This window comes from Anguilla rostrata, chromosome 7 (genome assembly GCF_018555375.3).
Source record: "Anguilla rostrata isolate EN2019 chromosome 7, ASM1855537v3, whole genome shotgun sequence".
Classification (NCBI taxonomy): domain Eukaryota; kingdom Metazoa; phylum Chordata; class Actinopteri; order Anguilliformes; family Anguillidae; genus Anguilla; species Anguilla rostrata.
Window position 1 is genome coordinate 5242418 of NC_057939.1, and position 17383 is coordinate 5259800.

Consider the following 17383-nt stretch of genomic DNA (forward strand, 5'->3'; position numbering starts at 1 on the left):
AAGCAAATTCAGTTAAAGAAGTAAATTCAAACAAAATAAAACATGCGATCTTGAAAGATGGGGCTGTTCGCGGATACGAGGAGCCGGGACGCTTTCGCTAGTTTTAAACAATCTCGAAGTGTATACAAACACACATACACTCCCACATACACACAAACAAACCTACACACACACACACACACTCAAATCAACCTGGCCTCAAAGCTGAATTCCTACGTGTGGCATTGCTTCAAAGTGATTGAAATAGTTCGGTCTTAGCCGCAGGGCTGCTCTGTGATGTCACGTACAGCCTACAAGCTCTGATTGGCTCTCTGCCATGCTTCCTCTAGACATAATACAGGCTCAGTCTACGGCGGCTGGCTCACATTTGACAAATTCCATCAAATGTCAAAGTGTGAATAGTCAAGAGATGTTTCCCGAGAGGGATAATTGTCTCCAACACGTTTTTGATTTGCACCACAATCCACCATTAATATCGCCAGCGCTTGCATCGTTCCACTAAACCGCTTGCAGCCATGATTAGCCAATTAGCTGAATAAGGTGACTGAATGGCTGTCGAGAGCGACGTCTGCTTCCTTCAGGCGGGAATACTTTGTACGATTTTCTCACGGGCTGTGATGTCGAGAGTCCGGTGCCCTCTCACACTTAATGAGGTTCAGGTCGTGACAGCCGGACAAATGACGGCATAGACTATACGAGCTCCCGACCGGATCGGATGCCGTTACAGTCGGCAAAAAGCACAGGGGGCAAAACGTCATACACAGAGCCGCCTCCTGATTGGTCAATGGGAAGTGAAACACAGGACCGGCTCGCGTGACCTCTCACACCTGATGAATTCATGCCGACTGTGTCCAAATTTTTTTTGACACGTCAAAAAATAATCAGGAGCCTGTAGACCAGTCGGATCGGTTCAGAATGGCATCTCATACCTTGCGAGTTGCGACGTCACAACCCAACGTTTTTCTTACGATTTGATCCCGATCAGAAAAAAAACAATCAGGAGCCTGCAACTCATATAACGCCCACTCCTTCTGAACATTCTTGAGGAAAGACTCACCTCTCAGGTTGCGGATGAAGTCCTCCAGCATCATCTTGCGGTCCGGTTTGATGTTGGGGCTGTACATGTCCGTGTTGAGGAGGATGATGGCGAAGGCCAGGATGAAGATGGTGTCGGGGTTGTGGAACTGCTGCACCACATCGGGGTTGCACATGCAGTAGCGCTGGCTGTGGGAACAGAAGAGGAGGAGGGTACAGGTGAAGGTCGATGTGGAAGAGGAGGGTACAGGTGAAGGTCGATGTGGAAGAGGAGGGTACAGGTGAAGGTCGATGTGGAAGAGCAGAGTACAGGTGAAGGTCGATGTGGAAGAGGAGGGTACAGGTAGTGGGAAGAGCAGGTCGGTAAGTCGATGTGAAGAGGAGGTACAGTGAAGGTGATTGGAAGGAGTACGGAGTCATGCTTGGGCTTTGGCAGCAGAGAAATGACCGGGTTCACATTTTGACATGCATTTCAGTTTTACACCACCAGGGGGTCGCCAGAACCGCCAATTCCAGCTGTGAGTCAGGTGATCCTTCAGTTAGCAGTGGCTATCTTTTCAGTTAAGAGTTCAATTACTACTGAAACAGGCTCAAGAGAAGAATGACAGTGTGCCGTTTAATTCATTGATCACTTGTTGGCTCAGTGTAGTGTGAGTGTGTGTCAGATAAATGGGGCACTAAATTAAAATGTCCATCAACGACATGTCAGTTAGTTTTTTTTTCTTGTGTGTGATGGGAAATGTTGATTTCAAACGAGCCAACTTGTTCTCTTGTGTTCAGAGATAGTTAGGTGAAAAAATAGAACCTGCAGCAGGGCCATGTAATTAAAAACGGGCAGCTAGGAATGTCACACATTCGACTAAAGGAAAAAATTCCAATGCTCTAAAATTTTTTGTTGAATTTGACTGCTGTCAGTTAGATGAAAACTAGTCTCGCATAGCCAGACCTATCTCCACACTTCGTTTCAGCGCTGTGCCAGCGCTGGAGAAAGGTCTGACTCAAACCATTATCATTCCGATATAGGGGGAAAAAAACGCTCTGGCTTGTTTGTATTTCTTTAAACCAATCACAATCGTCTTGGGCGGCGCTAAGCCCAGGATGCAGCGACGGTGCCCGTGAAGACGGAAACACTCAGACAGTGGAAGGGGAGGAGAATTCCGACTGAAATAGTCGGCCAATGGCAGGCTTATACCCACAGTCTATATCCTATGAGTCAGACTAGATGAAAGCTTACCCATAAGGAGATGCAAATCTCTAGTCAATGACAGATTTTGCAACAACTGACAAGTACTAGGAGGCTTTTGGTGTTAAGCTCGGAAATATTTTGTCAGCTGTTTTCTAGAATTGATTCGAGTACATTTACATCAAATACATCAAATTAAACAAATTTGAGCATTTTTCTCATTTGCCAGTCTTATCAAGCTTGAAACAGAATCAAGGTGAATCTAGGTCTTTTACACTGGGAATGCAAACTGGTCAATTATCTTGACAGCTATCAGAAATCTATGAGCTAATTGGCTGAACCAGGGCTGTAATTTTCAGTGAAAATGTGTCTGTTAATGTCTTCCTCCCAAGCTCCTGTAATGTACCAATGCTGGTTGTAATGTGATTTTACTTTGCTATATTCATGTGAACCAGATAACTTGCTGAAGCTAAGGCTTTCACACTGGCTACTTCACATTTATTATTATTATTATTATTATTATTTCACCTCTGCAATTTTGGCACATCTGAAGTGGCCTAGAAAAACCACAGGAGAAAAATGTAGTAAGAATGATAATAAGCATCGTTCAGCTTCTGGGGATATGAAAGCATAAAAGAGCAATTGGCAACTACAAAATATCAATGGAAAAATCAATGAAGACTGCAGGAAAGCGGTTCCATAAGAAATGTTGAACAGTGCGGAACAAGAGTCAAAGAAATTGCACACTTAAAAGGACATAAAAGGAAATGGGATGCCCCAAGGAATTGTGGGGGTTCCTTCATATTTCCTCCAATAACTACAAGGAATTATCTTCAAACAACTTAAATTCTGAATCATCATCTCCGAAAGAAATCCGCTTTGTCCCATCTAGGAATTTGTCTATGACACTTTACCAAAAAAGCAAATAGTAAAATTGTGAAAATTTCGCTTGTCGTGTGAAAGCACGCTAAGGCAATCAATCTTCCCCACTGTGTGCAATAGATCAGTGGACTGAAGCGAGAAATGTGAGCTTCTCATACATATACACAGTAGAATCTCTATATGTTCCACAGCATTTGCTGAAGAACTTATTTTTCTAACAAGGTACATTAAATTAAGGCAAGTCACCTCGTCAGACGGAAGCTAAGTCATAATGGTGTCCAAATGAAAGGGCTTAGGGGTTAGACTATGACTTCCTGGGGGGCTGAGACAGTCATTACACGCACAGTGTTTCTTCTTTCCAGTTACTGCTCAATAAAGTCTCATTTATGTTCAAGGGAACTGCTATATGCAAATGATATTTCATGTCAGATGAATATATTTGATTATATATTTGGTAACTCTTTGCTATATGCTATAAAGCATACATAGCACTGTTATAAGCATCGTCATAACAGCATAATATGAATTATATTACAATTCTGTCATAATGTATGCGGCAAATAACTGTTTAAATTCAAAATGGCAGTTTTATGACAACACTGGCCATGACAACTATCATGCCTATTAGTTATGCAGGCTTTTTATGGCATGTAGTTCAAGTGTTACAAATATTCTATAATTCATAAAGCAGTTTGATAAGATGACATATCCAGTTAAATATTTACACAGTCGATGAGATGTCTCTTCACTCTCCGGATGCATACATTTTTTAAGAGCAAGTTATTTAAAATAGAGGTATTTAATATATTAAAATTCTGAAACTTTCGAACAATTTTATATGTGAACTGGAGGAGTGAATGGAAATCTGCCAAAAATGACTAACAGAGCAGAACTTAACCTTGCTCTGACATCCCACGCTTTTCAACAGTCCCTAGATCACCCTGGAATAGCCCACGGGGGTAGAAAGAAAAAAAACTTTAATTATACATACGCTCAGTCTTCCATAGCCTCTACTCAATCTGATACAGAGACCTTAAACTCGTCTGAACAAAAAATGCGAGATAATGCAGGAAAAGCTGTGTGCTTTTTTTCTGCATTTAAAAGTGTTCTAGCTAACTCTCTATAAGACGTTTTCTCTGTTTGCTAGACTGGAAAAGGTTTCTTTGCTATTTGTTGTAATTCGTTTATCCTTCATATGGGTTTTGATAGCGCCTATGATTGCAGCACAGCTACTGTACAAACACGCACATGCACACGCGCACACACACACACACACGTTTGTATTGCTATACTTGTGAGGACTTCCCATTGACTTACATTCATTCCGTAACCTCTAACCCTAACCCTAACCCCAAACACCACATGCCTAACCTTAACCCTAACCTTAACCTAATTGTAACCCTAACCCTAACCCTAAGTCCTAACCATAAAACTGCCTCTTGAACTTGTGGGGACCAGCAAAAGGTCCCCATCTGGTGTAGTTTTCCTCATCTTTCTATCCTTGTGGGGACATTTGGTTCTCACAAAGATATTAAAACATGCCCATACACACACACACACACACACACAGACCCACACACTCGTTCTCACATACAGTTACAGCAGAAGAACAGATTCCTGTTTCCCGCGGAGATCGCTGACAGGGGGCCGGGGACGAGCAATCGCGGAGATGTGACATAACTCGTGCGCCCCCCCCTCCCCCTCCCCCGCCCCCTCCCCCCTCCCCCCACCCCACCCCCGGCCTCGGCTCTCGTGTTCTCTCCACCACTCACGACATCATCTCAGCACCGCGCGGCGACGTGTTCGCAAGACGCCAGCCTCCCACTCATCCGCCGACAGAGCCCCGCGATCCCCCGCCTCATTACGCTTCGCCGCACCGCCAAAACGCCTCATTAGGAGCGGGTTTCTACCTCTCCGTTCCGCGACGTGGGGGCGCCTCTGTTCCCCTAACAGCCAATGACAACGTTCGGTTTTCACCCGTTCTCGCGAACACAGACACGACGTTCGGCTTCTGAGTGCTTTAAGCGCATGCGTCACTCTGTATGCCGGTGGCACACGGAGAATATTCTCGCTAATGGTAATGATAGACATGTTACAGTCATAAATTAAAATGAAAAATAAAAAAATCAGCCAATATGTACACGGTAAAATGCGGAGAGTCAATTCAACTCTAAATGGAGTACATATGAGTCCAACAGGGATCATACTGTATGTACTCTGAAAGAGCTGATTTTACTGTGTACACTTGAAGGAATCCTGGGACAAAGAGGAATGATTTGTGGTGAGACGGCGTCGAAGCCGTTTCATCAGTGTCCCAGTGTTGATTTCAGCAAATGAGAGAAGCTGAGAAACAGATGTCGAACGACTATTCGTCACAATTTGGTTGTCAGCATTGTATGCAAGCATATATCACAGTAAACATTTGGCAGCTGTATGGCCACTGGAAACAATTTACCATACTGAAAACAAAGACAATTTTGACTGAGGATAGAAGTACATATTTGAAGAAAGTCCTCTTCCCAAAGGCCTTTTCTTCATAATGGTCTGTGATTTACTGAGATGAAAATGTCTGAAAATTCTGATATGACTCAAATCCCAAAGTTACTGTAACTCTCCAGTAAAAGATGACTGTGTAGAGTAATGAAATGCGTACAGTGAAAGTTATAAAAAGGAGCTTGTTCATTCTTAGTGTGAAGACAGTTCACTTGTTCAGACAAATGAAAGTCAAAATGAAAATGATTTTTGGCATAAAAAAAGAAAATTTAGTTAACTTCAAGAGCCTGATTTCATAACAACTGCAACTGAACTGAAAAAAGATCAAAACCAAAGAACAGTTTACATAATGGCCATTTTATTTATTCATTATGTCACAGCTACTGCTGCTGGATCTAGGAATAAATAATACACTTGCTGGTGCACATGTATAACAACATGCTCACATGACATTTATGGCTATTGTATGAGTTTAATAAAATAAAAAGCATACAGGTTACTATTATTCATCATTAGCCTGTGGACTGAGTTTTAATTTGATCTGGCCCTTGAATCCGTCGAGCCAAACGAATGATCAGTGTGTGTAGTGAGTCACCATAATAGGTGTGAAGGAAGAACCTCTTTCAGGTTTTTCAATCAAACACTAGCCACCCGTGGGGAAGCACATTACCACACGTGTGTTATGGTCCAGCAGCCCATGATTAATGCACTCCTATCACACGCAAAAAACCATGTCTCCCCCCCCCCCCAGCTATCTCTGTCCCCTCCTCCCCACGATCACCGTGGAGAAAATTTAACTCAAAACAAGGTGAAGCGGTCTTCAGAGATTATTTGCTTCAGATGGAATCTTGATCAGGGGAACGGTCAAGGGATTTGTGATCGAGGGGGGGGGCCGGGGGGGGGGGGCATGGAGCAGTTAAAAAAATTAAACTAATTCCGCCGTAGTTCCGGAGTGGAAAATGAGATGGTCAGCATCGCCGTTGTTGTGAATCATTCCCCAGGATGTTAAATCTTAAAGGCTGGCAGTTTAAGGGACCGGAGCGCGCGTGCGTGTGCGGCTCGGCTGCTGCCCGTTAGCCTTGTGAATAACATTCCAGAGGCCAGCAGCACGTGCTCTCTGGAGGGCACGTTTGCCCTCGCTGGGTCTGAGCAGAGGTCTCAGATGGGGAAGGCAGGTCAGTGTGATTTACAGCTGGCAGAGGTCTCCAGTACACAAGGAGATTTCCTACGCATACGTCTCAGAGCGTCCTTAAAACCTTACTCAAAATGTGTGTATTTCACATCCACACTTCTCAGAGAATACTTCAAACCTCACTTCAATCGTGTGTATTTCACATCCACACTTCTCAGAGAATACTTCAAACCTCACTTCAATCATGTGTATTTCACATCCACACTTCTCAGAGCATACTTCAAAACTTACTCTAAACATGTGTATTGCACATCCACACTTCTCAGAGCATACTTCAAAACTTACTCTACGCGTGTGTATTTCACATCCACACTTCTCAGAGCATACTTCAAACCTTACTCTAAACGTGTGTATTTCACATCCACACTTCTCAGAGCGTACTTCAAACCTTACTCTAAACGTGTGTATTTCACATCCACACTTCTCAGAGCATACTTCAAAACTTACTCTACGCGTGTGTATTTCACATGCACACTTCTCAGAGCATACTTCAAAACTTACTCTACGCGTGTGTATTTCACATGCACACTTCTCAGAGCTCCTCCTTCGTTAAGCGGGTGAGTTATAACAGCAGACACCTCATTGTTTATGCGTGCTACAGCTGCCATTTTCTGAGCAATTACTCGCTTCGGTGATTAATCCTGAGAAAGTCAAGAAAGCAACGGAAATCAACACAGCATCCTACTTACTGCATCCAAGTGCGAACCTTGAGTTCCGGAAACTACTCGAGTTGATCAAAGTGAATTGCGTGCTCTAAGAAGAGACGCATTTCAGGTTAATGACTTATGCATGTGCTCCTGTTTCTGATTGAAAAGAGCCCTCCTCTGTGGGAAATACTGTTCCTGGCATGTTTCACGATTTCAGGCAAATAATTAATGAGCCGCTTCTCACCATTAAATTCGCCTACACCGCGGCGCTGCATAATCAATATTTTTACATAATGTTTACCGAGGCGAACGACGCCGACGAACAGCTGAGGTGTTCCCGGCACACCGCCGAATTTCAGAGACGTTTTCGGCAAAATAAACATGGAGTTTCCGCCTGAAAGCACAAACATATGGAGCGTTCATTAGAGGACAGGCCCCGCTCCTATTGGCCGATTTTTTTTTTCATTTCTGGGCTCTCGAGTGCTTTTTTTTTTTTTTTTTTAAACAGAGACATCAAAGGCAGCAGAGGCTGGGGGGGAGGGGGGGGCGGGAGAGAGAGGCTGTGGTTATATAACCCAGAATTATTTTTAAACCAGCTGCGCTTTCTTATCGGATGTTTGTCTCAGTGCTACTCGATGCAGAAAGGAAGCGGTGGGGAAGATGTGCGCACGCCGCGGCTAGGCTAGCTGTTTAAAGGGAGGCGAAATGACTGAAATGCATTGATCACCATTGTCGAGTAGACTGTGGGGTACTGTGACTCAGCAGTGCAGTGAGTCGGTTTTAAATATGTCCTGACGAATGTGACACCCGTCCTCGAATAACATCGACCGATCTAGGGCAAGTCCCACTGAGTGAGAATGTTCCAAATCTCACGGGCTGAGGGGGGGGTGGGGTGGGGGGGCCTCATTACATTAGACTCTTTTAGCAGAAGCTGTTATCCAGATCGACTTACAAAGCAAGAGAAGCATAAATGTGTTCATCTGCTCAGTATGAGCAACGGTATCAGACGTGAAAAGCAACATTATCCATCCATCCATCCATCCGCCATGTAACCCACTTATTTCTGGTCAGGGTCACTGGAGCCTATCCCAGCATGCATTGGGCCAGAGGCGGGAACACACCCTGGACAGGTCGCAAATCCATCGCATGGCACACACACCATTAACTCACACACTGACGCCTAGAGGCAATTTAGAGTCCACCAGAGCACTACTGCAAGTTAGCTGCGCTACACTGGGAATGTGACCAAACGCCCTCAATTATCCCTCCTGCCTGCTCCCATGACGTCAATGTAAGAGACCAGAGGTTGTAGGGCAGTTGTGGGGGCGGGGGTGGGGGGGTGCCGAGGGCGCGAGACCAAACGGAGGCTGTCTCCTCACCCACCTGAAGGCCTCGATGAGCCTCTCCACCTTCTGGGCCTCGCCCTGGACCCGGATGTGGGCCTGGAACTTCCGCAGGGCCTCGTCCAGCTCCATTCCGGAAAAATCCATCTCGTCCACCACGCAGCTGGAGAGAGAGGGAAGGGAGGAGGAAGCAATGAGAGGAGAAGCGGGGCTAAAGGGTTCAGTGATGCGTCAGAAATAATGGTCCAAAACAAAAATAAAAAGTAACAGATTGGTGCGCGAGGTGTCAAAGCAATTGCAAATCGTAAGGAGGACAGAGGCACTTACTCTAATAGAACATTTTTAATAAACATCTAGGCGACGTTACTCTTTTTCGACATTTTCTTTAATCAGTTTAGGACGGTGACAAGAGAGACATGTTTTTGCGTGTTTCGGCCTAATTCAGCGTCTTAAAACGGACGGGGAACAGGAGGTTTAAAAAAAAAAAAAGGTTTTAAGGCGTCTAAGACGTGCTCAGTCCATGTCAGAGGTGTTCCTGCAGTAAGTGCCCACCCCAAAAAGTCCAAAAGCGTTCACCAAAGTCCTGATTTTGCCGCAGGTTTCCCGGGATATTCCTCCCAGGCCACGATTGAACTTTTATCACAGTTTGGGACGATCTCACAGCCCTGATTAGAGCCTCTTAAAATCAAGCCTTCACGCTGCCAGCTCAGTGACAAACGGCTCAGATTCCACCTCCTAAATTGTCTGTTGATAATGATCACAGGAAAGGCTTCAAATTAGCCGCCATAATTCACAGATAATGCACTGAATACAGATTTTTTTTTCCCACCCCCCCTTCCCAAAATTGAGCAATGATTTAAAGAAGATATTCTGGGAAAGTGAACAGTGAACGGAAAGGGAAAGCACAGAAATGTATCTGAGTAACTGGTTTCATTTAAAATGCATTTCTCAATACATTGACAGATGTGTTTACTGAATAACAATTAGCATTTATTGCCTTTATTCAATAACAAGATAAACAGATCAACTGTCCAGCTGACAATCTTTTGGAAACTATCCCCCCCGAATATAAATGAATATAAATTATTTTGTGGAACAGATGCAGCTATAGATAACAATGTCTCTGTACATCCCTAGTAGACATCTTTCACAAATTTGTAATTAGGCTTTTCACATTTGTTTTTGGTAGACATTTTTACTCTATTGAAGGGATGATGTGCGACAGCAAGTAGCCCTTAAACACAGCCGATGTTGCGAAAGACGGCATCTCATCAGAAAATCTGCTCTCGGAAGCCTGAATGAGCCTGAAAAACACAGCATCATATAATATGAAAATAGCTCTCGGGTTTACTGACTGAAACTCAGGTTACTCGCACATTTAGTCAGTCTACTTATGTTTTCATATTATGTAACCATGAGTGAATGTCTTAAAAGTGTGTTAGCATTTAAATTTAAAAACCAAGACATTTAAATTGTGGAAATGGACATGCTGTGGCTGTTGGCACTGGGGTAATGTGGATAATTTCAGTAATCCAAGCCAATTCTGAGCAGAAAAAAAAAATCATTCTTTGAAATAACAGTAATTACCGTCAATTATCGTTGATTTAATTATTGTCATTTTGTCAAGGCGAATGTGTCATTGAAGAAAACACTCACAGCACAAACAAGCCGCGTGTGGAATTTGAGCCGTTCACACTGGATGCAACGCGCTGTAGTTTATTACTGAATAAATCTAAGCCAGTGTATCAACCTTACGCGCTGTTATTCCACAGTCAGATATAATTTACTCGTACGGCCAGAGGACGCGAGAAAGAAAATGTCTTTTTTGATACGACTAGGCATTTGCAATCACACAACAATGAGCATGCAACGCACCCCGCAAACAGAGAGCTGTAATCTATCGATCTGTTCATCCGTCTATCTGTCTATCTGAATGAAACCCCTCAGCTGAATGAGAGGGAGTCTGCATGCCTGTTCTGTAAATGGCTGTCGGGGAGGCGTGGGCGCACTCTATGGGCAGTGGTGCAGGGGGAAACAGAACAAAGACTGAGACCTGTCACCCAGAGGGATCAAGAAGAGTGACAGCCGGCGGACGCACGAACGCAGCCGTACCTGCGACCAGAGATCCTCTCCGCCCTGGCGTGTCGTTTTTAGGGCTCAGGGCTGCCCCCACCCCCTGCCCCCCAGGCCACAGCGTGCCACAGTGGGGCCCAGATTATACAGACACAGCCAAACTCTAACATGAAGCGTGTGTGTGTGTGTGTGTGTACATGAGTGTGTTGTACCTGTTCTGCTGTGTTCAGGCGGTAGGATATCACGTTGGTGGCTGCCTCTAAACCTTACTGTCGCAGAGCCTGCATAATACTGTTGCCGTTCTCGTTGTGTTTAGTGTTAATCAGTTTAACCTTCAGGGTCCAAGTTGAACTATGCGGTTGTTCCCTGCACTTGGACCGGTACTTCTCTCTAGGGGTTTCGTCATACTTGTTCCTGGTTATGGTTATACACTTTGTTGTACGTCGCTCTGGATAAGAGCGTCTGCCAAATGCCTGTAATGTAATGTAATGTAATACTGAGCTGGAAAAACATGGAGGTCTGTGACTGAACACAAAGCCCCTGTGTTGTTGGCGAAGCCTCGGAGATGTTGAACGCTGTGTCGTTGGCGAACGCTGCAAAGTTTGAGAACTTCGCAGTGGGTGAGACCGTCTGAACCGTCTGTTTCTATGGTGATGAACTCACTCTTTGTGTGCGCGAGTATACGCGCGTGTGAGGGCTTGTGCAATGAGCAAGGAAGTAGCAGAGAAGGGCAGAACATTCTGTTCAAGCTTTCTTTCTGCTCAGATGAGTTGCAGTAGAGCCAATCAATATCTCTCATCTCTCTTCAGAAAATGATTTAATCCCCCCACACAATAACTGCCATCTGAACTCACTCACATACACTTACACACGACTGTAGAGTCTGGCTAGTGCAAGGCCTACAGATAAATTGTTGGGAGTTAAAATGTGTTTGTCACATTTTAGCTCAGCAGCTAAACACTATATACTATGATGCTTAGTGTCATGGCATAAAATGTACAGGTTTTTTTTTAAAAATGCGACAACCGTGTGAGGTACAATCAGGAAACCATAACATCATTTGTAAAATGAGAATGGTGAGAGGGGGAGGGGGGTATCTGTTAAATGAATATCTCTGGCCCTGTGCAGCGATAGAGAGGCCATCGGCAGAGAGAAGTAAAACAGCCCACAGGAATGTAGAGCTGAGAGATGGGAGAGTGGAGCTCCCTGTCGAGCGGACTGTTCATTCCTCAAACCGCACTTTACATTAGATGCTGCATTGGGGGGTGCTCCAGAGCAAAGATGGTATAAATGATGAAAGATATTGCAGCAGTGAGCAGGGGTAAGGGGGCGGGGGGGGGGTTGGGCAGTAAAAGCCACACGTATCGGCTGTTAGCTGACGGATGGCTCTCTCTCTCTCTCGCTATTTCTCTCGCTCGCTCTCTTGCTCCCACCGTTTCGCGCGGTCGTGAATCTAACGAGAACCTCGGGGGGGGGGGGCGCGTGATTTTCAATTTGCCTAACTGGCGTCAGAGCCCCCCCCTGGGGGCCATACCTGGCCTGATTAGCTAATCAGCACGTTTGGCGAATGCGTGCGTTTGTTCTAACGTTGTCGCGTTTACACTGAGCGCTCTGATTACGTGCGCACGGCAACCAACCGGCTGGGGGAAACAGCCAACCAGATGGAACGGCGTTTGCAGGAAGGGACTAATGAGGAAATTGCAAGCTAATGAAACATCCCTTTTTTTTCCCCCAATCAACAAGAGCGGAGCAGACAGCGCAAGCCTGGAAATGCTCTCTCGTAGATGCTCGCTCCAAAGGTTTAAATGAGAAAGGCGATCGGTTGAACCAGAGGACAGACTGCTGAAGCGTATTCCTTTGTTCCGGTGAAACTGACAGATGAGTTAAAGGATAAAAATGTCTGACAGCAGCACCGTGTATGTTCAGGATGCCACCTCTGGGAAGCCAACAGGCCTTTTTTCCTGAAATGCTGAGTCGTCCTTTTTCCAGACCGGTGTGTGTTTAACAGAGTGTTCGAGCAAGCGACTGGGGTGCGTTCGTCTTGAGAGCGGGTGAGATGGAGAACTAAGACACAGGGAGAAGAGGACAGAGAAAGGTAGAGAAGGAGGGTGCAGAGAGAGGTGGAGAGAGAAAGAGAGTGGGAGAGAGGAAATGTGGAGAGGTAGAGTGCAGTGGCCTGTTTCAGGCTGCTGGTCCGTGGTACACCCTGTTTTTAGTGTGCAGCTCCACACACACACAAACACACACACACACTCGCACGCGATGTCATAGCATCATTAGTACCACAGGAAACGTGAGCTTATAAGCATCTGACTGAAAACCCCAGGTGAGCTACTGCTGTTACACCTGAACGGGTTCCCTATTCCGTCTACCAGTGTGATTGCATAACCTCCAAAGTGCAAGCTTACGTAAGGCAAACACAGACACATATTTTGCTGATAACATGCTATAAGACAAGATGAGATGAGATGCTTCACCGACTGTCAAAAAGCCTCTTTAGATCCCGGTTTGAAATGCACTTCGATACACTTCAAGAAAACCTCTGCTTTCACTGGGCGCGCTTGTAATTATTTTCGGGGTGACGTGGGTGATCTAAAGCCCTCCGTGCCCTCCACTGCATGGGGCCGCAATTCAATATGGGGGCACCCCCACCTGAGAATTAAGGCTATCAGGTACCATTTCACCAGGGTTTGGTAATACGTGGCCGATAAGGGTGCCCCCTGACCTGGAACCAGTTATTCTCCATTATGTCAGAGATTGGAAAACCCACAAAGCCCCCCAGAGGATGCAGGAGAAATAACGCCCTGGGCCCGGTGTAACCACGGCAGCTGCCAATCACTCCCTCCTTTTCCGAGTGAGGAAGAGGAGGCACAAGTGCTGTCTGACAGCGACAGGGCAGGAAATCAATTATAAGCACGGCACCCTGGAAAAGCGGCTTTCGCCGGCAGAGACGGTGATGATAGCACCGTACCCGCAGAGCGCTTCAGAGATGCACCTGGAGCTTCCCTAATGGGGGGTTAAATAATGATAGTATTACTCAAAAAGTGAAAAAAGTCTTGCTTACTTCCAAGGTCTTATTGGGTATCCTGGGATGTCCTGTTAAGATGCCTTGCAGGGGCTACGAGTGAGATCCAGGTAGAAATGCATTGCAAGCATAAGAACATCACGCGTAGTACATCAGGGGATCTTACAAGAGCAACACGTAGATGACACAGTAAAAATCTACACAGTACAGGAATTTTCATGGACCCTAACTTGGTTTCCAGAGCAGCGACTTTCTCTCACTCTTCACTGTCCAATTCTTTCTTTTTCTTCATTGATCTTAAACGCACACACTCACACACACACATACACACACACACACACACACACACACACACACATATACACTTATACTGTACAAACACTGTGTTCCACCTCTGTTCCTCCTCTAAATGATGGAGAGAAGACACTGTGCTGGCCCTGATTTTACCACTTGATTGTGCGTATGCTTTATGCAACGGCACATTTCCCTGTGCAGCCTGTGGCGCTGGGCTCAGCTTCTGGTGAATGCCAATTAACATCTGCTTCTGATTTGTCTAGGCTCACCGAGGCCAAACAAACACGGAGGAAAACAAACAGCTGAGCTTCAGCACTGCACACAAAAATGTTACGTTCACTGCTAAAACACGTTGGGGGTGGTTTTCTCATTTATGTTCGAAAATGTAACTTTTTACCGCAAAGATGCCGTACACATGAAAGTAGAACGAGGGGGCATACATGGGATTTATTAAAAGGTAAATTCCTCATTGAGAAGTATTTTTTCACACAGAGAGTAGTCACTGTGTGGAGTAGCTTCATGTTATAGAGGTAGAAACTCTAGGGGTTTTCAAGACCAGGCTTGACACGGTGCCACATACTATCTAGTGCGGAGGTAAACGGTGTGCACTTGGTACCCTTCAGTGGCTGGAAAATGCAGAGCATTGTTGGGCTAAATGGCCGCTTGTCACCATTGTTGTGTTATATTGTGTTGTCTTGTGTTGAGCTATGTTATGTTACGTTAAAAGTGCTTGTTTCCAAAATGGCCTCTTTTCCACGGTTCATGGCTCATTATCTGAGTTTCTTCCTCTGCAGTGACCTGAGGTCAGAGTGGCTGAAGGAAGCAGGGAGCGAGAGCACTGATCTGGCACGCGGTGCCGTGAGCGCGCGGTTGCTCGGATACGCTGACGGAACTTACTCCAGGACGTCCCTGTTGAACTGCTTCTTGCTGTTGCCGAGGAACTCGCCGATCATCTGCCGGCTCAGGCCCTTCCTCTGCAGCAGGAAGTGGGCCACGCCTATGGGCGTGTCCGGGATGAAGCCGCGGGAGATGAGGAACTGGATGCCTTTGTCCGGGTTCCTGCAAGGGACCACAAAGAGAGAGAGAGAGAGAGAGAGAGAGGTGAGTGCCCTTGCCCCACAACGCTCGGCCCCCCATCACGCTCCAATCAGGACAGAGGAACGGGACGGGACGCAGCCAATGAGCTTTCACGCGGTGTTCCACGTCCCTCACCCAGGGTGGGAAATCCGTGTTACACGCCCTACACTGGCGTGATTGGTCAGAGTCTGACTCTAGTGCAAGCCTGACGGTAGGGCGGTAGTGCTGGATACCTCTCCAGATATCTGAAAGTTTAAATGAATTATGGGCCAGTGGCCATTCCGGAAAACGTGCTTATTTAAGGAGGTACCCCTTCCCCCTAGTCGAATAAAATGAAACCATCTTTGGGGAAGAACATTCTATGAGAACGTGGAAACCGTAAGCCTTTACCCCATTCTCAGAGTCCATCCATAATTCCTTTTAAGGCTCTGACCAATCGTAGCAGGGGCAAAGCAGATGCAGCGAGGGTCAAGTTTTTGGAAGAAAGCAGGTGAAAAAAAATGTAAATAAATCCTACAACAGGCCTTTCAGTGGAAGATACCGTGCAGATTATAAAGGCAGGGGTTGTGCTAATGTTGGATAAGACACACACTAGCATTAGTGCACTGCCATGAAATAATGGAATTATTTAAGACTTGCAATATCCACCAATGAGACAACATAACTCTGGAGTTTGGACCACCCATTTTGTGAAATACACGGGCTGTGACACATTAATATGCATGCCTTCTCACATTATTACATTCATTAACAATAATTAAAGCAGCACCCCACAGGAGAGAATCGTGATGCTCGCAGACTTACAATTGACTCTTTTAGCACTTGAGTGTAACTCAAAATGGCTCTCAGTGTAAACTGCTCCTGGTTCAGATTTTCAAAAATAAATAAATACATTCAAAACCCAAAAAACAAGAAGCAGATGGAACAACAGAAATAAAATAATAACCTGACCCACACAGACCACAGTACACAAGTACAATGTAAATTTCTTCTTTTTCTCCCGAATAACAAGGAATTCTGCTCCAAGCGAATATCTGTCCAAAGTGATATTGTTTACGTGTGTGCGCGCGGAGGCGCATGGGGAAAATGACTCGCTGAAACACGTTAGCTTCCCTCCCCAGACCTACGGTTAATCTGACTGCTCTATTTATAGCCACATTACCCACGCGCCGCGGGATCATGCCGTGGCGAATGTGAGAGCTTAACGCACGCTCCCCGTCCTCCGCTCGTTAGCGCGTTCCCTTACATAAGAGGGACACGTGCGGCCGGGCTCGCGGGAGGCTAGCGTAGCGTTCGCGGGAGGCTAGCGTAGCGGTCGCGGGAGACTAGCGTAGCGGTCGCGGGAGACTAGCGTAGCGTAGCGCTCACGGGAGGCTAGCGCAGCGCTCGCGGGAGACTAGCGCAGCGCTCGCGGGAGACTAGCGTAGCGCTTGCGGGAGGCTAGCGTAGAGTAGCGCTCGCGGGAGGCTAGCGTAGCGCTCGCAGGAGCGCTCGCAGAAGCCTAATAATTAATCCAAATATTGCAGTTTCAGGGTTCAGGTGGGCCATGGTAAAGGGGATCAATTAGGCAAGAGAGAGAGAGGAGGTGAAAAAGAACAGAACGGTCTGTCCAAGATGGCGGCTGGGGTCCCCTGGGCCGTAGATATTAGCGGACCCCCCGCCACGCCTCTGGGGTGTTCCGCGGTTCAGGTTCACAGCCACGAGAAAGCAAACAAGCTCCTCTGTCCTTCTCACCTTCATTGAGGGTTACCCGGCAATAGCTTTGTGTCTGATCAGGACCACGCACATGATGCACCACTGCCTGTGCTTTCAAGATTTATGAGGAGGAAACACCGTGACATATGGCAACGCACGGTGGTTTAATAAGAGATGGATGCATTTTTTAAAATTTGCTCTCAAAACCATAGTGAGATTCAGTGCCCCGTTGCATTATATTTAAATGCCCAAATACATTTAAATTGAGCTTTATTCAGCAGTCAGCAGGGCCGGCTCCGACGGTAAATGACAGACGCGTTCCTGTGCGCCTTATTTTTGTTCCCGTAATGAAATCGGTGTGTAAAAGCCGCTGACTCGTCTCATCTGCCCGAGGGCCCTGGTGCACAACAGCGAGGGGGGGTGGGGTGGGGGGATGATAGAGGA

The 17383-nt window shown here is 46.1% G+C and overlaps 1 protein-coding gene across 3 annotated transcripts in view; it reads right to left on the reverse strand.

Moving 5' to 3' along the window:
• LOC135258829 (IQ motif and SEC7 domain-containing protein 3-like) overlaps positions 1-17383 on the reverse strand; it is a 113317-nt gene that overhangs the window by 20329 nt on the left and 75605 nt on the right. For all 3 annotated transcript variants that reach the window (XM_064342446.1, XM_064342448.1, XM_064342447.1), the window contains 3 exons: positions 15065-15226; positions 8816-8938; positions 1058-1224 (listed from right to left, as the gene is read on the reverse strand). In XM_064342446.1, coding sequence (XP_064198516.1) covers positions 1058-1224; positions 8816-8938; positions 15065-15226 — 452 coding nt within the window. The remainder of the gene's footprint in view (positions 1-1057; positions 1225-8815; positions 8939-15064; positions 15227-17383) is intronic.